This window comes from Microcebus murinus, chromosome X (assembly GCF_040939455.1).
Source record: "Microcebus murinus isolate Inina chromosome X, M.murinus_Inina_mat1.0, whole genome shotgun sequence".
Taxonomy (NCBI): Eukaryota; Metazoa; Chordata; class Mammalia; order Primates; family Cheirogaleidae; genus Microcebus; species Microcebus murinus.
The window spans coordinates 94813285-94837847 of record NC_134136.1 but is presented as its reverse complement, the minus strand read 5'-3'; the positions used below and the strand labels follow the sequence as shown (position 1 = coordinate 94837847).

Here is a 24563-nt window from a genome sequence, read left to right as displayed (position 1 = left end):
TTTCTCTAAAGGTCAAACATAGAGTTACCATGTGACCCAGAAATCCCGCTTCTAGGCATATAGCCAAGACGAATGAAAACCTATGTCTACATGTTGTATGATTCCATTTCCGTGAAATGTCCAGAATGGACATTGAGACAGTAGATCGGTGGTTGCCTAGGGCTGGGGATATTGGGAGGGGGAGGCTGGAGAGTGATTTCTAATGGGTACTGAGTTTGGGGGGGGATAAATTATGAAAATGTTCTAAAATTGATTGTGGTGTCGGCCACACAACTCCGTGAATGTACCGAAAACTATTGAATCATATACTCTAAATGGGTGAATTATATGTGAATTATATCTCAGTTATTAAAAAAGAAGAAAACAAATCCCAACATTTTGTGACAATGTCCACCTTTTAAATACAATGGTATGACCTGCAGTGGTAACATTTTTGCCATTTTGGCTCTAAAATCTTGAGGTGGGTGGGATCCATAGTGAAGACCCTCTTTGGGTTCACGGCATCTCACAGGTCTGGCAGGTGGCGTACTTGGAGTTTATTTTCCAGGAAAATGAGGTTTGCCGCTGGTGTCTCCCGGTGCCTTGTCACAGTGAAAGACAAGACAAGCCGGCCTGTAGGACAGGGCTCAGGAGGGTCAGTGCTTGGCAACCGGGAACGAAGAGTGCAAAATGAAGCAACTGCTCATCCCAACGCTGGGTTAAATCTACATCTGTATTTAGTTTGAAATTGAATAAATATTTACATCCAGTCAATGCTTTTTTTTTTTTTTTGAGACAGAGTCTCACTCTGTTGCCTAGGCTAGAGTGAGTGCCATGGCATCAACCTAGCTCACAGCAACCTCAAATTCCTGGGCTCAAGTGATCCTTCTACCTCAGCCTCCCGAGTAGCTGGGACTACAGGCATGAGCCACCATGCCCAGCTAATATATATATATATATATATATATATATATTTTTTTTTTGAGACAGAGTCTCGCTTTGTTGCCCAGGCTAGAGTGAGTGCCATGGCATCAGCCTAGCTCACAGCAACCTCAAACTCCTGGGCTCAATCCTGCTGCCTCAGCCTCCCGAGTAGCTGGGACTACAGGCATGTGCCACCATGCCCGGCTAATTTTTTTTTCTGTATATATTAGTTGGTCAATTAATTTCTTTTCTATTTATAGTAGAGACAGGGTCTCACTCTTGCTCAGGCTGGTTTTGAACTCCTTGACCTCGAGCAATCCACCCGCCTCGGCCTCCCAGAGTGCTAGGATTACAGGCGTGAGCCACCGCGCCCGGCCTCTATATATTTTTTTAGTTGGCCAATTAATTTGTTTCTTTCTTTTTAGTAGAGTGCTCAGGCTGGTTTCGAACTCCTGACCTTGAGCGATTCGCCCGCCTCAGCCTCTGAGTGCTAGGATTACAGGCGCGAGCCACCGCGCCCAGCCCCAGTCAATGCTTTGAAAGAGTTTTTACCACACTTGAAAGCTTCAAATTGTTTTGAGAAAAAAGCCCCTGGGGCTCCTAATGGTGGCCAGGTTTAGAGGGATGGCAGGGAAAAAAAAAAAAAAGTCCTGAAGTTCGCGCTCGGGCCGGTCTCCGGGCTCTGGGCGCGGCGCGGAGGCGGCGGCAGGGGGCGCCCTCCGCGCTCCTGCCCTGCCGCCCTTTTCAGGCCCGCGTCCCCCCACCCCTCCGCTCGCCCTGACGTCCCAGCCCCCGCCTCTTTCTCTCAGGCCTTCAAAGGGCGCTGGGGGCAGCGGGACGTGAGCTTCACTCCGCAGCTGAGGGGCGCTGTCGTGACCTGCGCGCCGTGGGGCCACTGGTGCACGCTGGGTCGCCCGCTCCCGTCGCGTCCCGCGTCCCAGGAGCAGGTGCTCGGGCTGCGCCGCCGCTGCAACTTGTGGCTCCTGCTTGACCGCAGCCGTCAGCCACTCGTGGGACCGAGAAGCGAACGCCGGGCGGTCTGATGGAGAGCGGCGGCGGGACTCCCGCGGCCGGGGCCCTCGGGGCGGCAGGAGAGTCCCCTCAGTGCCCGCTGCCGCCGGGGAGTGAGGGCACTGCCGGGCCGGCGGAGGCCGACGCGGCGGCTGAGGGCGCTGCGAGCGGCAGCGGCGGCGGCTGTGGCGGCGAGGGCGGGCCACGGCGGGCTCTGCGGGCAGTATACGTGCGCAGCGACAGCTCCCAGGGCGGCACGGCCAGCGGCCCAGAAGCGGGGGCGCGACAGTGCCTGCTGAGGGCCTGCGAAGCTGAGGGCGCTCACCTCACCTCAGTGCCCTTCGGGGAGCTTGACTTCGGGGAGACGGCCGTGCTCGACGCCTTCTACGACGCAGGTGAGGGCGGTTGTCCCCTTCGTCCCCACCTCAGTCCTTTCCTTACCCTCACACAAGCCATGGCACCCGCCCAACCCCCGCTTCCCATCCTCTCTCACCCCCTGGCTCTTACCGCAAGACTGCCCTCCCTTTGGGGGAGGGTAGAGTAGGTGATGTTGTAGTTGTACCCTTTTACGGGTAAGAAAACAGGGGCCACTGGCATTTAGACTCGGTTATTCTTCGGTATTTTTAAATATCAAATAAGCCAAGAAACAGCCTCTAGTATAACGCAGGCGACAGAACGGCCCTCCTCTCCGGTTATCCAACTTTTCCTTTCTCACCCCTGGCGTGTCTCTCACGGCCACGGGTCCCAACGGCGGGCCACTTGTTAGAATCACCTGGGGAGCTTTTCAAACTCCAAATACCCTGACTGGACCCCAAGCCACCAACATCAGCATCTGAGGCCTCAAGGGTGTTTAATGCTTCCCAGGTGACTCCATTCTGCAGCCAAGAGTGGGAATCAGTGTCGTAAGAGTGTGTCTGTGTTTTGCCTCTTAGAAATACCCCAGGGTTCTTTCGCACATTTTAATTCCTGCCCTCAACACACACCGACAGTGGGGTGTGATCGATCTGCCACCCTGTGGCAGGTATTTTTATCCCATAAGGCACAGCATTCACCGGTTCAGGGCAACTGTATTGCTGGAGTGGGCCACTAGATCTCCACGCTCACTGGAATAGGTGTGCCGTAAGAATCCAGCCTTCGATACGGTAATTTGGGTTGGCAAGAGTTTCTCTAGGTGAGGAGTGAATAGTTGCTTGGCTGTTTTCCTTACCGTGCCTTTGTGAGACAGTAATTACTTGGCAGTACGTATGCCTCAGTTTCTCCGTTGACCAAAGGGAGTAACAGTGCCTACCCTAAACCTAAAAGCATATGAGACGGTAACTAGGCGGACTTGCTTTGCTGAAATAGGAAGCTGGGTTTATTACCATTCATTCTTTGCAGCAGGCAGCACATATCTGGGTGCGGGTATTTTTGTGTGTTTTGTGTGCGTGCACACTTTTTTTTTTTTTTCCAGAGCAAATCCTCCCCAGCTAGAGGGGTGGGGGGTAGGTGTCAGGCTTGTTTAAACAAGTGGCAGCTGGACCTGTTGAAAACACTCTCCTGACACTTCTGACCACACTGAGTATCCCCTTCAACGCAACATCTTTTTTAGAAACGTTGTTCAGCAGCCCACTTCACCTACAGCCACTTAGTTTTCTCCATTTCTATTCATTCTGTTCCAAAATTGGAGCTTGAACAGACTCTTCTCTGAGTGCTTAAATGTCCTTTTTGCCATTAGGCACAACGCTATCCTCCTACCTGAGTGGATTTATGGATTAAACACATTACTGTCGCACATATAACGTTTATGAATGTCACCCAAGTGCCAAAGGCTTGTTATCAAAGGAGCGGTAAGGAAAACAGCCCTCTTCCTCATCTCTATGACTCACAGGTTTTTGGCATCACCACCAAAAATATATACATCTGTCACTTCTTCGTAACAGTTCTAAAACTACGCCGTCCAATTTGGTAGCCACTAACCACGTGTGGGTATTTAAAGGTAAATTAGTTAAAATACAATCAAAATAGTTCCTTAGTTGCGCTAGCCACATTTAAAGTACGCAGTAGGCCGCAGGTGGCTCCTATGTGGGACAGCAACTCTATAGAGCATCTCCTCATCGCACGAGGTCCCAATAGTGCTGATCTAGAAAAAGGCTTGTGAGGGAAAATAACTGCTCAACCGACCCAAGTGTGTTTTAAGGCCGATCATAGATGTGAAATTTAAGTGCTTGCTATCTCCTGTTCTCATAGGAGCTTCTCGAAAGTCAAAGCAGGGTTTGATTGTGGTTTTCCATCTCCTTGTACACTGTTTTATGGGTCTAAATCTTGAGGCTGTATGTCACCAGTGCCTGGGTGATTCAGTGAGCTGCAGGAAAGCCACAGGCAGGCCTTCGACCTAAGCAAGGACAAGCGGATGCTGCTGTGAAGGAAAACTATCATGGGCCGTGAGGGCCAGGGCCACAGCCCATTTGTTTCAATTGTGGCAAAATATAAATAACAAAATTCGCCATTTAACCATTTTAAAGTGTTAATTTCAGTGGTATTAAATAGATTCACACTGTTAGGCAACCATCACCAGTATCCATCTCCAGAACTTTTTTAAAAAGACTTTTTGTAGGCCAGGCGGTGGCTCATGCCTGTAATCCTAGCACTCTGGGAGGCCGAGGTGGGCAGATTGCTCAAGGTCAAGAGTTCGAAACCAGCCTGACCAAGAGTGAGACCCCCGTCTCTATTAAAATTAGAAAGAAAATTAATTGGCCAACTAAAATATATAGAAAAAATTAGCCGGGCATGGTGATGCATGCCTGTAGTCCCAGCTTCTTGGGAGGCTGAGGCAGAAGGATTGCTTGAGCCCAGGAGTTTGAGGTTGCTGTGAGCTAGGCTGATGCCATGGCACTCTGGCCCGGGCAACAGAGTAAGACTCTGTCTTAAAAAAAAAAGACGTTTTTAATAATGGTTTTAACAGCAAAATTGAGAGTTCCTATAGACCCCCTATCCCTCCCCCAACACAACCTCTCCCACCATCAATATCCCCCACCAGAGTGGTGCACTTGCTACAACTGATAGAACCTACGCATATGTTGACATATCATAATCACCGAAAGTCCTTCATTTACATTAGGGTTCACCCTTGGTGTTGCACATTGTGTGTTTGGATGAAGGTGTAATGACATGTATCCACCATTATGTTATCATCCAGAGTGTTTTCACTGCCCTAAAATGCCTCTTTGCTCTGGCCATTCAATCATTTGGGTTTTATCATCCCAGACTGAAGCACTGTACCCATTAAACAATAATGCCTCATTTTTCACTCCCCCCAGCTTCTGGTACCTACCATTCTACTTTGTCTCTATTAATTTGCCTGTTCCAGATATTTCATATAAGTGGAGTCATACAGTATGTGTCCCTTTGTGACTGGTTTATTTCACTTAGCATAATGTCTTCAGTGTTCATCTGTGTCGTAGCATGTGTCAGAAGTTAATTCCTTTTTAAGGCTAATATTCCGGTGTTTGGATATGCCACGTTATGTGTATCCATTCATCCACTGATGAGCATTTGGCTTCTTCCACGTTTGGCTATTGTGAAGCATGCTGCTATGAACATTGTGTACAGATGTTGAGGAACATCCCATTTGCTTTTTGCAGAGATGGTGGTCATCTCTGTATGCCCTTAGCCCCTAGGAAGACTAGAATGTGTGTGTGTGTGTGTGTGTGTATATATATATGTATTGATTTTTTTTTTTTGCATCTATCATTCATCTCCAAAGACTGGAATCTTGAATTGAGCAGAACTATCAATTTAGCAACTGAGGGTCAATTGCCCAGTTATTAATACTTCCAATATTTGGAGAACAAAATATGTCTTTCCCCCGCCCCCTGCTCAGAAGAAACCCTTTCTTCTGGATCTGTCTTTACTCCTTTTGTTTAATTGTCCATCTGTCTGCTTTCACTGAATTCCTAGTCATGACTTAAGCTGCCATACTGTGTGTTTGGACTGGATTTACCTGGGCAGCCTTCTCTACTTTTTTCAGCTGCAGGCTGTGTCTGCCTCCTGGAGGTTCTCAGTGCTTGTGAGCACTTTAAGACTGAGACATCCTGCAGGAAGGAAACCTGTGTGACCTCATCTTGTGCTTTCCCAAACATTTTGACCATGGAAACTCTACTCTCCCAGGATGCTATGATACACTTAATGTAGTGGCAAATCTCAACATGAGATCTGGACTGGTAGAATATATTTATCTCCCTCTCTGAACTTCACTCAAATGTTACTTTCCTGATCCAGGGCCCTACTTCTGATTCTTTTTCCTCAGTTAAGTTCACAGTGATTTTGAAAGTTGTGACGTGTTGCCCCCTTTAACAGGGGATACTTGTATTTCCTGAACATTGATAAAAAGACCAAGACTAGGGCTTCAGTCTCCAGATTAGTCCTTTGGGTTTGCTGTGTTCTGATGATCCCTTTTTCTGGCTGGCTTGTGTAAGAGTCAGTCAGGGGTACAAATTGTGGTGGAAATAGCTGGGTGACCACGAAAGATTTATGCTCCTAGTTCTTGCTGAGAACTGAGGACTACATTTTCCAACATCCTTTGAGTTTAGATGTACAACTACTTCTGGCCAATAGAATGTAAGTAGAAGTGATGTCTGTCACTTCTGGGCCAAGGTGTTGGTGTATCTAATAGGCCTTCTCATATTCTCTCCTCCCTTTCTATTGTCTCCATGGGAACCTTGGAGATTCCATGTAGAAGATGGTGGAGGCACAAGATGGGAGGTGTGTGAATCCCTGAGTTACTCCTTGCAGGATTGCTGTTGGAACATCCACTTTGGATTTTTGGTAAACAAGAGAAAAGCTTCTATTTGGTCAGGTTACTGTGATTTAGGGGTTGTTTGTTATAGTGATAAGAGAGTACAATTTAGGTTATGAAAATCAAGCCCAACTGCTAGAAGATTGTCTCCTAGGACATGCTTTATCCAGAAAGTCCATGCCATGGATCATCTCATGTCATAGGTCATCACTGTTTATAATATATGCCAATTGTGGGAGCCCACACTATGTTGGTATGGGCTAAGGTGCTTGGACCGTCAGGTTAACACCAGTGATGGGGACTGGGGTGGGAGGAGATATTTTATCTTCTTTCATGGTTTTACCAGTTTGAGAGGCGAGGTAACTTTTTCCTTTTCTATTAAATGACACTGTTGTGATTTTGTTAGTTTGGATGCAACAGTGATATTGGGCTTTCTGCAAAAATAAGATATGTAATGGTTTAAAATAAGGTTAGCTCTAGTTTTCTTTGCTGCCTTTTCTATGGGTTATGTCACTTCTCCCTCTGCAGTGATATTCCTGGACTCTTTATTAGCTTGCTGCATCATGTGGCAGACAGTGCTCACCAAACATCTATATATTCTTCCACGTTTTCTAACATCCCTTGGGCCCTCGTGACTATGCTGGTCAATGCCATGCGAGTAGCAGCAACAGGCGTCACTTTGGGCTGAGGAAGTTAGATGGTGCACCTCCTCTCTCTCTCTTTGCCTCTGTTGTGACAAACTTTGAAGATCACATGTTTAAGCTGGTAGTTAAGGCACTGAAATTTTGGGGCTTTGTCTGTGTTAGCAGCATGGCCTAGCTTATCCTGATGCATACAGCTTGCCATGCATTCTGCTAGAAATGCCTAAATGTATCTCTTGGCTCAGCTCGCTTTAGCAGGCTCGATCCACACGTGTATTTACTCCTCAGAAAGATGCCTTAAGACTTCTTATAATTTGCTGGGTACCCTCTCTTCATCATTCTGGAAAATGCATAAAGTTCAAATATGGTCCTATGGGACACGTGGGTTTGATGGTTGTGGAATGATGAGACAGGCAGCCCTCTGATTCAGCGCCAATGTTTTGTGTGGCATCCACACATGGTCAGGTGATTGGCCAAATCTATTTCTAGCAGAGTATAGGGACAATAGTTAATTTAGACATTGCCTTATCTAATTAACATGGATGAGTAAAATCATCCACCTAGCAGTTCATGTCAGAAACCTAGGAGTTAGCCTTGACTCCATCATCTCCCTCATTGCCAAGTCCAGTTAATTACTTTCAGAATGGTTCTTAAATCTGCCTGCTTCTATGTGCCCTGCTACCATCTTCATCCAGACTGCATCTTCTCTCCTCTGAGTTACTGCCAACAGCTTTGTAACTGGCCTCTCAAAACTGGGCCAATCTTGGTGTGTTCCAATCCATGTTGTCTGCCTAGAAGCCACTGTAGCCTGGCTTCTGTCCCCTCCTCCACCTGCAGTCTTCTCTGGCCAATCAATACCTGTTCTGCTTTCACATCTGAATTCCTCAAGGAAACCTTGGAGGACTCCTCTCCTTCTCCCTGTTGGCTTTTGCATGCTGAGATTTGCTTTCCTAGAAGGCAACACAATTGTGATTAAATAATTATTGATGTAATGCTCTTCTGCCAGACAGCAAACTCTTCAGTGGCAGAGAGCCAGATGCAGTTTTCTTTTCTGCTGTTTGAGTGATTCCTAGGAATATCCACCCAAGCTCTTTTTAAGAATAACTATCAGTGGGCACAGATAACACTTTGCTTTTCTTGTTGAGATGAAGCAAAACTTGTTGGGTGCCCTCAACAGAAATTCAGAATGTAGTTTCCTGTGGCAACCATGTTGAAAATGGTGTGCAAGCCATAGAGATAGTGCACTTATAATTTTATTAAGAAATAAGATACATTCTAGTAATAAATTTCTGGGTCTGAACCTTTCTCCTCAGCAGTGCATATCCAATAGAAGAAACTAGAAGAACTCACACTGGACATGCTGGACTGGAAACAGTGGTTTTAATTGTGTGCTGGGAATACTGGTTCTTTTTCTTTTGGCTTGTCCACATTTTCTGTACTGTATGTTCTAGAATATAAGGATGATTTTGCTTTAAACAAGCACAGTAGGAGATTAAAAATGGGGCTGTAACTCGGAAGCCTTCTCCCCATCTCCCTCCCTGCTGGAGTGAGCGGCCTGGTGTGCTCAGGCCAGGCAGAAATGACTTCACTCCTAGGGACGAGGCCGCACCAGGTGTGGGGAATCTGCAGCCTCAAGGCCACATGTGTCCCTCCAGATCCCTGAGTGCAGCCCTTCAACCGAATCCAAACTTCACAGAACAAATTCCAGTCAAATGGCCACACTCAAGGATCCAGAAGGCCACATGTGGCCCCAAAGCCACAGATTCTCTACCCCTGTGTGGCCCAACCTCAGCTGTCTTCTGCTGGACCTGACTGCTGGCTTGCCTATGGGGGCCCCTGCCCGAGTCTCCTTCCTTTCTATGCTGCTGATAGCGCTACTGACTCAGCATTGATTCTGGAACTTTCCTCAATTTTTAGTCATGTTGGCTGACTTTGAAAGCAGCATTGCACCTGCAGAATTTAATTGAGATGTTGCTGTTTGAGCCTTGAGTGCATTTTAGGGTAGATGGATATTTGTGGGCTGGTCTTCTGCCTTATCGGCTATGTGGTATTTGTTATAGGGTGAAATGTATTCTCAGTTCCCAGCAGTCAACTTCTGAAGATAGTTTTGGAATATAAGCCATCAACTTTTTCCGAAGTTCTATATATCTGGCTTTGAGATAGGTGCTGTTTAAATCCTGGGTCAAATAATGTAGCTGGAATAGGACTGAACTTTTACTAAGTAGGCTGGAAAAATTCTTGCTTTCCAATACCTCGCACAGGTTTTGAGCTATTGGGTGTGACATGACTTGGCAGAAATGCCTGGTGGATATTGGGGCTTGGCTGTAGGGGTAGAGGTGGGGGCTGCAGAGAAGAATGATGTTGGGTGGTGGGCCTTGGCAGGAAGTAGAGCTCATTCAGGAATTGGGGGCTGCAGGAGGCTGGCCCAGGGGCAAGGAAGAGTGGACATAGAAGGGAAAGGGGAAAGAGAAGGTCGAGAGAGGCAGAAGAATTTGATGTGGATGACTTTTTTTCCTAAAAATTTTTTTTTTACCATGGAAAATTTCAAGCATGTATGTTACCCAGCTCTGACAATTATTAACATTCTGCCATTCTCATTTCTTCTTTACTCATTCCCCACCCCATACTTCATACTTACTTTTAAACATTTTAAGTGTAAAACATATATACATTGACACACAAATCTCAGCTGTACCGCTTTAAAAAATGATTAAGCCTGTTTAACCCAAACCTCTATCACAATATAGAACATTTCTGTCCTCCCAGAAAGTTCCCTCACATCCCCCTTCATTCAATCCTCCCTTCACCCCTATTCTTGATACCAGGCAATGACTCACCTATTGTCATCTGCTACAGATTAGATCTGCCTTTTCTGGAGTTTCATATAAATGGACTGGTATAGTGTACTCTTTCGTGTCTGTCTTCATTTGTCCAGCATGAAAAACGTTTTTGAGATTCATCCATATTGTATATATCAGTAGTTTGTTCCTTTTTAATGCTAAGTATGATTCCACTATAAGAATATATCACAGTTAGTGCAGCCATTCTCCTATGGAGGAACATTTGGGTTGCTTCCAGTTTGGGGCTGTTAACAAATAAAGCTGCTATGAACATTTGTATACAAGTCTTTCTGTGGACCAATGTTTTTACGCCTCTTGGGTAAATACCTAGGAGTGAAATGGCTGGGTGAAAGGTTAGATGTATGTTAGAATATATAAGAAACTTCCAACCCTTTTTCTGAAGTGGTTAAACCATTTTATATTCCCACTACCAATCAATGCATGACAGTTCTGGTGGCTTCACATCCTCACCAACACTTTGTGTTATCAGTCTTTCAATTTTGGCCTTTCTCATGGGGGTGTAGTGGTTTCTCATTATGGTTTTAATTTACCTTTCCGTGATGATTAAAGATATTGAGTACCTCTCCATGTGCTTTTTGGACATGCAGGTATCTTCCTTTGTGAGGTATCTGTTCAAGTCATTTACCTATCTACTTGGGTTGTCTGTCATCTTATGACTGAATTATAAGAGTTCTTTATATATTCTGGATTTAAGTGCTTTGTCAGAAATATGTTTTATGAACATTTGCTCCCAGACACTGGCTTGCTTCTTCCTCTACTTAATGGTGGCTTTTGATGAGCATAAGCCTTTCATTTTGATGAAGTCTAATTTAGAACATTACTCTTTTATGGTTGCTTGCTGTATCTTCCCTAAGAAATCTTCCAGGTTGCAGTTGTGCAGATACTCTTTCTTATGTGTTCTTCTAAAAGCTTTATAGTTTTAGCTTTTACATTTAGATCTGTAATTCCTCTCAAATGAACTTTGACACAGGTGCCATTTGATAAACCGAGCCTGACACGTGGCCTCAAACATCTGGAAGGCCGGTCTTGCCTGGGCTGAGCGCTCCAGGTGCTTTGAGTCTGGACAGCAGGACCACAATTGCCACCTTTTCATCTCGTTATCCAAGAAAGTACAGGAAGCACAGGTTCTCTTTCAGGAGAGTGACCTTTCTGCTATTCTGAGCAAAAACTTCCAAAATAGACCCATAATAAAACTTTACCAACTTGTCTTCTATCATTGTTTCCCACTGCCTCTGGTAATAGAAGTGGTGAAAGAGAAAGGACATTGGCTTTGTGGGCCAGAGTTTGAATTTCTACCCTATTGTTTATTGGCTATGTGACCCCAGATAAATTACTTCATATCTCTGAGGCCTCTTTAAAAAGATGTCTATGTAGAGATTCAAGCTCAGTGCCTTCAACTTAGTGCTCAATAAATGTCTGCTCCCCTGTGTCACTCCCCTCTGCCCCCACCAGAAAGCATACCGGAACCTCAGTATAGAATGAAATGTGCTTTGTGAAAGAATAAATTGCCAAAACCAGCGTGTGAACTTATCTTTTTCACAAAGTGTTAAGTTAATGCCTCCATAATTACACCCTAGTTTATTAGAATAAGTTATAACTACATTATGAGGTATCCAATACATGTTAAAGCATGTGTCTGTGATTAAATTAAATGATATCCAATCTTTTAATACCTATGTTTCTGTTTATCATATTTCATTCATTAGTGTATATGTTATTTGTATGCATTATTTAAAAGGAGCAAAATTACATAGTAAAAATTATTTTTTTACACAAAGACTCAGGGCTCAAAACCCGTGGACAATCATCCCGTAGTGGGGGGTGCATCATACTCCTGCAGTGTGTAAGGAAAGTTTCCAAAGTTTTGACGTTGGAGATTCCATCCTAATTCCATTCCTTTTCCCATGGTGAGGAAAAGGTACAAACCCTGCTTTATGCCCTTTATTCTGTCTTTTTATCGAGGTCTAACATGCACACATACACACACACATACATACATATATTTATATGTATATGTATAGAAATGGGCACACTCTTGAGTGTACCGCTGAGTTTTCACAGACTGTACACACTATGTACCCAGTACCCAGACCAAGAAAACGGAAGCTGACAGCACCCTAGAGTGTGTCTACTTCCATTTTCTAGCCCCACTCCTGGCCAAGAGTAACAACTATCCTGATTTCTCATCAGCATGGGTTAATTTTGCCTATTTCTATACTTTCTAAAAATAGGATAATAGAGTTTGTACCTTTTAGTGTCTTGCTCCTTTCATTCACCATTTTATGTTTGTGGCATTCCTCTATGTCGTTAATATGGCGATCATTCCTTCTCATGTCTATATAGTATTTCATTGTAAGAATATAGCACAATTTATGTTTTCTACTGTTAATGAACATTTGCGTAGTTTCCAGTTTGAGACTATTATGAACAGTGGTGCTGTTATGAATATTCCAATATTTGGGTTTTTTTCTTTTTTAATAGCTTTATTGAGATATAATTCACCCTCTTAAAATGTCAGTTCAGTGGTTTTTAGTATATTTAGAGTTGTACAACCATCACCACTATCTAATTTCAGGCTATTTTTATTACTTCCCAAAAGAACTCTGTACCTACTGGCAGCCATTCCTCATTCCAGCTACCTACCCCGTGGCCCAGGCAACCATTATTCTACTTTTTCTCTATAGATTTATTTATTTATATAAATGAAGTAATAGGTAGCCTTTCATGTCTGGCTTCTTTCAATTAGCATGTTGTCAAGGTTAACCCATGTTGTAACGTGGGTCAGTACATCATTCCTTTTTTATTGCTGAATAATATTACATTATGAGGATATACCACATTTATCCATTTATCACTTAATGGGCATTTCAGCTATTTCCACTTTTTGGCTATTGTGAATAATGCCTCAAGCTTTTATGTGGACATATGTTTGCATATTTCTTGGGTATATACCTAGGAGTGGGATTTCTGGATCACATCATAACTATACTTAATCCTTAAAAAAATTCATTGTGGCAAAAAATGCATGACAGAAAATTTACCATTTTCACCATTTCTGAGTATACAGTTCAGTAGCATTAAGTACATTCACATTGGCGTGCAACCAATCTCCAGAACTCTTATCTTGAAAAATTAAAACTTTGTACCCATTAAAGAACTCCTCCCTATTTCTCTCTCCTTCCAGCCCCTGGCAACCACCATTCTACTCTCTTTGTCTATGAATTTAGCTATTCTAGATACTTCGTAAGTGGAATCATATAGTACAGGCAGTCCCCGGGTTACAGACAAGATAACGTTTCTGAGAATGTCTTTAGATGGGATTTGTATGTAACTCGGATCCCTGATGAACAACACATATACGGTAATAATAATATTATAATGGCTCATGTGGTAATAATACAGTGTAATTATGTAATAATATACCCCTGTACTATAATAGTAAATTGCAGAATCTATTGTGCTCATTCTTTTAATTCAAGCAAATAGAACATAAAGACAAACACATACAAAAAGTTTAGGAGGAATTTCAAAAATAATATTAAAGGTTAACACTCACCTAATGTTGCATCGATGTCTTGCTTACTGGAAGGGTTGTTTTTGAGGCAGGAAGGCAGCTGACGTGAATCGGAAGGTGATGACGGAGATGGTTCTGGAGAGGGTGGAGCAGGGGCTGGAGGATCAGGGTTTGATTCTGTTGCTGGAGGAGGGAGCTCACCACAGAAGTCGGTTTCTTGAAAAAGGTATGTAGGGTTGTCTGCACAGCCTTTTTCTTTTTTTCATTGTGAATGGCCTCATAGCATCTGATGTTCTCATTAACCGCACAGTAAACCTTTGTAAACCGCGCATTGTCAGGATCTGGCTCCTCAAGCTTAGCAGATCCTGCTTCAGGGAGACGAAAGGCTTCAGCTAATACTTTTTTCCTAAACTTTCTTGGCTCTGGATCTTCTGATTCTTCGTGTTCTATCAGCTGCTTTTCTATCCATGAGACCAGCTGCTAGCTCAAAGATGCTATGCCAGAGCACTGCTTATTCCTGCGGGTTTGTTTACATACATGAAAGAAACTACTTCCTGAATTATTTAATTATGAATTATCTTTATGGGGAGCCTTGGGAGCCTGTTGGCAAGTATGGAATGCTGTAATTGGGTCATCTGTAACCTGGGGACTGCCTGTATTTGTCTTTTTGTGTTTGGTTTCTTTCACTTAGCATGATGTCTTCAAGGTTCATGCATGTTGTAGCATGTGTCAAAATTTCATCTGTAAGGCTGAATAATATCCCATTGTATGTATATATCACATTTTGTCTACACATTCATCCATGTATGGACATTTGAGTTATTTCCACTTTATGTTAACCATTTGAGGAGCTGTCAAATTGTTTTCAAAGCAGCTATACCATTTTACATTACCACCAGCAATAAGGGTTCCAGTTTCTCCATATCATTGCTGACACTTGTTATTGTCTATCTGTATGGATTATAGCCATCTTAGTGATTTTTAAGTGTTTTTTCCTGATGACTGAGGATATTGAGTATTTTTTTCATGTGATTATTGGCCATTTGTATATTGTCTTTGGAGAAATGTCTATTCAAATTCTTTGCCCATTTCTTAGGTTGAGTTGTCTTATTACTGAGTCATAAGAATTCTTTATATATTCTAGACAGAAGTCCCTTGTCAGATATGTGATTTGCAAATGTTCTTCCCATTCTATGGGTTATATTTTTAACTTTTTTGATGCTGTCCTTCAAAGCACAAGAGTGTTTAATTTTGATAAAGTCCAATTTATCTGTTTTTCTTTCATCCCATCTATGCCATTCCCGCTAGAGTTTTCTTAGTTTATTTGTCCTTTATTTTAGTTATTTGCCTTTATTTTATAAAGAAAGTTTTATTGAAACACATCTATACCCATTCATCTATGGCCACTTTCAGGCTACAATGGCAGGGATTGTTTGGCCTGAAAAGCTGAAAATATTTCTCTGGCCCTTTATGGAGAAAGCTTGCCTACTCCCGCTTTATGTAAATGAGAGCACATATAAATATACATTCTTATTCTCCTTTATTCAAAAAATATCTGCCAAATACTGTTCTGCACCTTGCTTTTCTCGGTTTAAGTTTTCCCTGGATGTATTTCCTAATCAATATATGGGAATATTCTCTATTCTTCTTCATATCTGGTTAGTACTTTATTGGGTGGATGTATAATCATTTATTTTACCAATCCCTTTTTGAGGGACACTGGGTGTCTATTTTGTTTTTCTTTTCTTTTTGTTTGTTTGTTTGTTTTGCTATTGCCAAGTTCTCTTTCAGTCGTACCATCAATTCTTTTTTTTTTTTTTTCCGGCATATTATAGGGGTAGAGATTTTAAGGTTTCAATAAATGCCCTTTCCCCCCCTCCCTCCATAAGTCTGAGTTTCCAGCATGACCATCCCTCAGAGTACCATCAGTTCTGATTTCAAAACCTTTCAGTGCTCTTCGGACCTCACCCATGTGTGCAACACCCAGTAGCCAGCCTGGGCCCTGGATGATAGTCTATCTGCTCTCAAAGTCTTTGGTCTTCTATTTTGGGTCAGATTCATGCTTTCATAGCTTGGGGTGATGGAGGCCAGGAATTCATAAACAACTAGGGGGGCTGTTTTCCAAAGTTCCTCCATTTCTATAATCGCCATTGTACTTTCTGGTTTATTGGGGCTTCCCTTGTCAGTTCTATGGCCAGAAATCTGGGGCTTTAGTTGTCCCACTCTGCCTCACGCTGCCCATAACTGTGCCCATGTCTGAGGCCAGGTGTTGAGAGACAAGTAAAAAGCAATAGAGGGTCACTCCACCCTCTTGGGACTACAGCTTCTCCAATTAGAGAAAAAGGTTCCCCTCTCTGAGTTCCTGGGCCCCTGCTGCTACTGACTGTATCTGCTGTCATCGCTGTGGGATTACAGGGGTCCTGGGCTACAAGGGAGCCTAGGAAAAAGAAAAGGTTAAGAATTTCCCTCACTCCTCTGAGCAATAGAAGGTCCCTTTTCTGCTTCTTGGGCCAGCATTCAAGGGTGCGTCCTGGTGCTCTCTGTTCATACTCAGCACCCACTCTGGGTTTTAGGCTGCCTTTAGTCCAGGCTGAGAAAACTGGGGGAAAATGGGAAACTTGCCATTGGTTTGATAGTACTTTGAAATCTGGTCGTCTTTCCCAGTCTGCTTGCTACCATCTACTTTATGCATTCCTGAAATAGCTATTCCATCCATTCTGTCTAGATTTTATAGCTGCATTGAGGAAGAGACAGGGCAGGATGCATTTATTCCGTCTTATTTGGAACCAGAACTCAAATTTGTACCATTAAATTTTGAGGTGTTTTGTCGTGCAACAGAAGTAACCAGAATATTATAAAATATCTCTGCGTCTTATTGATAAAGCCTACTTATACACTAAAACAGGGGTCCTCAAACTTTTAAAACAGGGGGCTAGTTCACTGTCCCTCAGACCGTTGGAGGGCCGGACTATAGTTTTAAAAAAACTGAACAAATTCCTATGCACACTGCACATATCTTATTTCGAAGTAAAAAAACAAACGGGCAAAAACGCCTGCATGTGGCCCGCAGGCCGTAGTTTGAGGACACCTGCACTAAAATGTCCTCAATGCCAGCTGCATTGCATCAGACCAGTTCTATTCATACAAGATTCCTTGTATGAACATTAAGGTTGACAGCAAAATAAGAAGAATAAGTGGAACAAAAGGAAATAGAAATTGTCGATATTATAAAGGTGTGCTTAACTGGCCTCCAATGGAGCCCACCACATATTTTGGTTGAGCTGGGAGCAAAGATCATTTTGATATTAGAGTGACTGTTAGATTGCCATTGGATCTCACAAGGCTAAAGTTTCAAGACTTATTGGATGGGTTTGGTAAAAAATGTATTCTCTATTCTGAGGATGAAAATCCTACATCCAAAGTGCTTGTCATTCATTCCTAAGAAGCAAATAGATAGTTTTTGTAAAGCCTATGGATATTGAGGCATGCTTGATGCAAATCGTGAACTCTGCACATTCATTCTCAAAGGACCACCTAAGAAAAAGGAAATTGATACATGAAAAAAAAAAAGAAAGAAAGAAAGAAAAGGGACTGAGAAGGAGTAAGGACAAAGAAAGATGGCTCTGTATCCACAATGAGTCACCAACACTACCATGACCAAATGAATTTGGTTCCCTCCATAGACTGTGGGGATAGACACCACTGAGGAAACAGGGCACAGAATGGGTAAAATCAGCAGTCGTGCAAAAGTCCTGATGCTTAGTGATGACCTTTAAGGAGCAGTTGATTTTGTTAAGAAGGTATTATTATTGGTGAAGTATATGTAAAAGCCATGGTACTCTTATGTTGACTCTCCTTCATTTTAGTGAGACAGTTAGAGAACAACTTAAGAAATGCAGAGGCTATTTCCTACAATTTTGCCACCATCACAGAAAAGCTCAGCAGTACCTTTCTCAGCGTTTGCAGTGTGTGGCAGCAGCTCATCAATCTCTGCCCAAACTATAAAATTGGACACGTCTTGATGGTGGCGTGTGACATAGACCTTTTGAAAGAAGAGATTGTTATCTGCTAGTTTCTACTCTGTTCCCGCTGCTTCACTTGACCAGCCTTAAAAAAAAAAGGTTCTAAGAATATGTCAACAGACGTTTGCCAAAGAGAGTCATATGAAAGCAACCCCTTTGCACAAGGGTTGCAGGAAGCTGAAGAGGAATCTTCAGGTGATAAAGATGCAAATATTGAGGTGGTGTGCTCACATACTGGCAGGGAACCCAGAGTTGGACCCATGAAGTGTAACAGTGTGGATGATGCTGATATTAATACCATGTAAAATGACGAATGCAATCTAGCCTGCAGGGTAGTGCTGCACACTTTTTTTGCATTGTTAGCTGGAAGAACAATGTATATGTGCAAAAGATAAAGTGGTTGAAATTATGCTATACTGTGTATTGCAAATATTTCACTGCGAGTGGTCCAAAATTGAGCCCAATGAGTCCGTTCACCTCAGTGAGTAAATGTAGTTGGCTTATAGATGACATGTTTTATTTGCAAAAACTGGTGGTGGACACATCTCGATTAGTTATATAGCTATAAAAAGGATTTATTTTTGGTCACTCTTACAAAAGATTAGATACTGGAAAGCAAAAGATAGGAGACCAGATGGTTTCCCAACGTCCCCACTCTTCCCCTTCTTCCTCCTTAGTTAAAACTTGATGCCCCAAGCAACTAGTACCCACCCAACGTGGCACTTGGTAAGGACTTGCTGACCTCTCAACACTGAATTGGCAGGTTGGCTCCTTCTTATGATATTGGAAAATAAGATTTAAATGACACCTCAATACATTCTTTCCATTGACCTGACCTGAAGTATGTTGGAAATGAGTGGCAGTAGATGAAAATAAGATCTAAATTATGGTAGGAGTTAAGAGAGGTACTTTCTGTCCAGTAAATCCAGGCTGTTTTTTTTTTTCCACAAAAGTGTTTGGCAGGAAACTTAGTCTAAAATCTACCTCTTTTCATTTAGACAAAACCAGTCTTATTTATGTACACAATTTCTTTTTTGCTGCTGGGAGTAGGATAAGATAACCTGGACTATATTTAAAGACTGGCACGAGCCAGTACGATCACAGAATTAGTATATGGTAAATCATTCGCTATCATATCATTTTGTTGACTAATGCTTTGCTTCAGAAATCAGATACTTTTAAACCACACTAGAAAATTAGTTTTATTTATTACCTATAAAATATTTAACAAAAATAATGTTCAAAAGTTTTTAATGAACTAAAATCCTATATATCATTCATCTCTCTCATTTCATACTAGCACATTTTGAGATCAATGTAATTGATTGTTAAATAGCTTGAGGGTACTTTGATTTTAAGTTCATTTTCCTGCTAAGTGTAGATTTTAACTGGAGCCCTCTTTTTCTTTTTTTTTTTTTAAGAGATGGGGTCTCCTTCTGTTGCCCAGGCTGGACTCAAACTCCTAGGCTCAAGCAATCCTTCCACCTCAGTCTCCTGAGTAGCTGGGACTATAGGCTCATGCCACCACACCCAGTATCACTTCTTAAAGTTTGTTAAATCAAGATAGCTAGGGCGGGCGTGTGTGCCTACCGCAGGATCAAGACAGATGGTTTATACGATATAGGCTTTTTCCCTGAGGCTGGCCTGTCAGTTGGAACTGGAAGGTAATGGTTGCTAGGAACACAGGGTGCATTTGGGAATGAAAATCTGAATTTTATCTCTTCCTTTTTATCTGTGATCTGTTTGCCCAAGATTTAGCCTGTTATACAAATTGTTTTGCCCCCAGGTGGTTCAATTTTAGAAAATGAGTCAGGAACGCACCGAGCCTCATGGGTGATTGGGGTCAGCAAAACTGAGTTCAAGCCCCAGCTCTGTCATGCCTTAAACGAGTGATACTGGGCTAGTCTATTAACCTCTTTGTGCTTCATTTCCCCACCTGCGAGGTGAAGCCAGTACTTGCCCTGCCTGTCTCCAGGGGTTGCTCTGAAATTCAGCTGAGATGTCTGTGGAAGTGTTTTATAAATGACAAAGCACATGACCATGGTGATGATGAGTGCTTTTGGGTAATTGGTGTGCTCTTTGAGGAAGAAAAGAACCACTTGATTCTTTGTATATAATAAAAATTCTGGCTCAGTGTTTTATCACAATCAGCATTTATAAATTGAATGCTAAATCAGTATCTTAGAAGCTCTGAAAATAAGCCGGTTGAATATTGTTTTACATTCTCGAAGTGAACTCAGTCTACTGGCCTGAGTGACAAATGTCAGGCAAAAATTTCAACTTTAGATTTGAGGCAGTTTTCCTGTTGAACGTGAATTGCTCAGAATTTTTTTTTTTTGGTAGCAGTATTAATCTGTCCTGTTTTAATTGGCACTAAATAGTCTATCTCCCAAGCCTTGGTGGAGCCACAGAGGGGCCTCTTTGTAAAGGTGGAGATGCTAGTGCATTCCAGCACAGAATGCTGAGAAGGCAAAGGAAGGGAGGAATTTATGTCACCAGATTAAAACTTAATCTTGGCAACAAGCTCCTCTGCCAAGCTTCAGGTTGGCTATGAACACGAGCTGTGGTCCTTCACTCCTGCCCTCTACCCATTTCCACTACTCTCCTCTGTCATCTTCCAGTAGCCTCCTTTCCTTTATTAACTAATTATAGTAGTCACTGTGGCCTTGGAATTAGCATCTCTGTTGTGATTTTTTAATAGCATTACTATGAAACATATAATTTGTATTTTGGGTAGGTGACAGAGTCCACGAAACAGTCATATAGGCAGAACGTCTAATTTACTCAGCTGCAGTGTTGTTTTGACTCCAAGCAAATGTCTGTGGGGAGCAGAATTTATCCATTTGAGATAAAATTGATCAGGCTGAGTTGTAAAATGTTTCCTCAGCATATATGTTTGTCTTTTCGTTAGCAATAACCTCTAAAGGGTGAATTTGAATATGATAGTCTCCTGTTCAAAACCCTCATGATTATTTAAAGATATTTTTAGATGAGACATTGATACTATGGTTATTTTTATTCTTTTGGTTCTCATCTTTTAGTGACATATCCTGAAATATTTGAGGATGATATGATATGGTGTCTGGTAGGACTTACTTCAAAATAACATGGAAGGGGGATGGTGTGGATGACAGCAGAGATGAAACAAGTCTGGCTGTGAGTTGATAATTGTTGAAGTGTGTGTGTGTTTCGTTGTACTGTTCTGTCTACTTTGTGTATATATTTGTAGTTCTCCATAATAAAATGTTAAAAAAAAAACAAAACCTACCATGGGTTTCCCATTGCCCCAAGGTAGAGTCCAGCCGTCTTAACGTGGCTTTGAGACTCTTTTACTACCTGGTACCTACTAACCCTTGCAGGTTCATCTCCTAGGGTGTTCTGGCCCCAGGAAATGATTTGCAGTGGCCTAAAGCACCCTGTCTCTCCTCTGGCCCTTTGTACTTTGCTGTCTTCTCTATATCACTCTTTCCTCTCGTCCCCTCGTCCTCACCCTGATTTGCCTGCCTAACTCTTACAGCTCCTCAGGTCACAGACATCATCACTTCCTCCAGGCCTTCCCTGATTGCCCTCCACCCAAGTGCGAGTTAGGTGACTTCCTGGGGGTGCCTCCATCGCTGTGTCTCCCTCACTTCAGCCCTCTTCACAGTGATCCCAGCCATCCACTTCCTTCTGGTTACCTGCGTGGTATTGTACGCTTCTTTTGAGAAAAGGGATTAGTAGGCAATCAATAAATAAGAAAATAAAAGGCCCACCCCAGGGCTTGGGGATACTTGGCCTCAGGTCTCCCAGTACCCCTGTGCAGAGCCAGCGGTGCCTCGTGTTGATGTGGCTTCTGCCTGCTGCCTTGTTTCTTCATGCCCCTGTTTGACTTGCCTCTGTTCTGTTTCATCAGGATTTTCAGTGACTTCCTATGAGGTCCCAGCAGTGCTAGCATAAGTTTGGACACCACATTCCTATATCTCTACCGCACGTGATGAAGAAACTCTTACAAGTTTTGAAATGGTGTCCAGTCTCTGGCTATACCACCCTGAATGTGCCCAGTCTCATCTGAAATGGTATCCAGTACTACTAGGCACAGTTAAACATGCTCATTGTAGGTTCAATAAGTTGCTTCTCTGGTTTTTGTTTGTTTTTTTACAGACAGTCTTTTTCTGTCACCTAGGCTATAGTGCAGTGGCATGATGGTAGTTCACTATAACCTCTAACTCCTGGGCTCAAGTGATCCTTCCACCTCAGCCTCCTGCGTAGCTGGGACTATAGGCATGCACCACCACACCCAGTTAGTTTATTTTTTTGTAGAGATGGGGTCTCACTTGTTCCCCAGGCTGGTGTCAAACTCCTGGCCTCAAATGATCTTCCTGCCTCAGCCTCCCAAAGTACTAGGATAACAGGTGTGAGCCCCACAGCACCCGGTGCTCCTCTGTTTTGAATAGGTCTCTACTACAGGGTGCAACTCCATTTTATATTGTCAAGTTGATGGACATGTGAACCAGGAGCTATGACAGGAGTGTTTATTATAGCAGTTTCAAATAGGAAAAAGAAAATATTGAATAAAATCTGCATGGATAAAACAGATAAAGAAATTGTGGTTTAGTAGTCATATAACAGAATACTATACAGAAGTAAAATGTGTGAACTGGAGGTAGACATACAAATTGGTTGAATCATACCAAAAAATAGCAAGTCAAAGAATATATACAGTATGATACTATGGATATGAAATTCAAAGACATCCAAAACTATACATCCAAAAATTATACTGTTTAGGAATTCATACATATATGTAATATGCCTATATGTATTGTGTTAGTCTGTTTAGACTGCTGTAATAGAATACCATAGCCTGGATGTGGCTTATAAACAACAGAAATTTATTACAGTTCTAGAGGTCAGGAAGTCCAAGATCAGGGTGCCAGCAGATTTGGTGTCTGGTGAGTGCCTGCTTCCTAGTTCATGGACGAGGCCATCTTGCTGTGTGCTCGTGTGGTGGAAGGGACAAAGCAGCTCTCTGTGGTTTCTTTTATAAGGGCACTAATCACATTCATAAGGGCTCCACCCTCAAGACCTAATCACCTCCAAAAAGACCCACCTCCCACTACCATTACATTGGGGATTCGGTTTCAACACACAAATTTTGAGGAGACACAAACATTCAATCTATAGCACATGCACACACACAAATGTGTGCATGGGAATGATAAATACAGAGATCAAGATAGAGGTTTTTTCTGGGCTGGGAGGAGATATGATCAGGGAGGGGTACATGGGGCTCTGACAGTGCAGGTAACACTCTGTGACTTGGGCTGCATGGTGGGTGCATCGTTTTTCGTTATACTTTATACTCCATATATAGGCTAAGTATATTTTTTAGATATGAGATATATCTTATAACAAAGGTAACGTTAAAAATAAGCCCATCAGCAAGTTCTAAGTGAGGCTATATTCCCGGCACTTTGAAGAAGGAAGAGGTTTATGGATTTTTTAATTCTTACTGTTTTTCTTCTACAGTTCATGGGGTAATTTTAATCAAATCATTCCTCACTTCTACTTTACCTAAAAGGCTGATGGCAGAAATACCAATTGCCATAGCTCCCCATTGGTGATCATCTGCAAGTAGGTTAAGTAGAACAGACCATTTCCTCCCACTCTGTCTTGCCCTTGTTCATCGCAGATGTTGCCGTGGTGGACATGAGTGATGTCTCCAGACAGCCTTCCCTCTTCTACCACCTTGGAGTCCGCGAAAGCTTTGACATGGCCAATAATGTGATCCTGTATCACGACACCGATGCTGACACTGCTCTCTCACTGAAGGTAAAGGGTATTGTTTACCTTCTCCCGAATACTTCATTTTGGGAAAGCAGAATTATACGTCCAGCTGAAATGTTGCTGTAGCACATGCGGTTGGAGAAAAACAATAAAGACTTGCTTGTATGATTCCTTCCTTCCCACCATAGGTTCTAGTTCACACAGATGACTGCCTGGCCACTGTATGAGCATCTATGCTACAGCCCAGTCATGCATTTGTAGGCAACTTGAGCATTTTCAGGCTCGTTAGGGAAGCAGAGGCAAAAACTCCTGTTAGTTACTATTGAAGCAACCATATCACTCTGAATCCTTTCATGGGCAATTTGATCCAAGCCTACATATTATAAAAGCAGTTCTCAACTCAGATAATAACATGAAGATATTTAACAGTGACCAAAATGGGCAGAAAATTTTAGCATAGACACAATTAGTATTTAATTTATTTTCTCCCAGTCTGAAAACAAAGCAAAACTGAAAACTTGTGTGTTCCTGCACAACTCAGTAATTATTGAGAATTTCTAAAATGAGTTTGTAAGTTTGATGTAAGCTTTTTTGGATAACTTTTAAAAATGCTTACATTTGTAAAATATAAATGTCTATTGTGAGTTATTCCAAAATTCAGCCGATATCAATACTGTTGACTATCATAGAAATTCCTGGTCTGTGTTAAATCATTTTAGGAATAACGGATTGGTTTTGTTTACAACAGTGCTTCTGAACCTTGACTGCACTTCAGAATCACCTGGAGAACTTGTAAATATCCCATACCCAGGCCATACCCAGACCTGTTACATCACAATCTCTGGGGGGCGGGTCCCAGGCATGGGGATTTTTTTTTTCAACCTCCCAAATGTGCAGCCAGGGCTGAGAACCAATGGTTTAGAGAGTCAGTCTTTAGACATTATTGCTAAATGTCCAACTCCCTCAGTATTAAGAATCACTAATATATATAGTAGTATAGTCATATACCAAAGTTGGACATGTTTGTGTTTCTTGAGGTTTAATATTAACCAGGTTTTCTGGGTTCTGTAA

General features: G+C 42.5%; 1 protein-coding gene across 1 annotated transcript in view; it reads left to right on the top strand.

Annotated features, from left to right (window-relative positions):
• Positions 1-1945: 1945 nt before the first annotated feature.
• MAP3K15 (mitogen-activated protein kinase kinase kinase 15) overlaps positions 1946-24563 on the top strand; it is a 124511-nt gene continuing 101893 nt past the window's right edge. Inside the window, exons 1-2 of the mRNA XM_075999490.1 lie at positions 1946-2309; positions 23398-23537. Of these exons, the coding sequence (XP_075855605.1) occupies positions 1946-2309; positions 23398-23537 (504 nt within the window). The remainder of the gene's footprint in view (positions 2310-23397; positions 23538-24563) is intronic.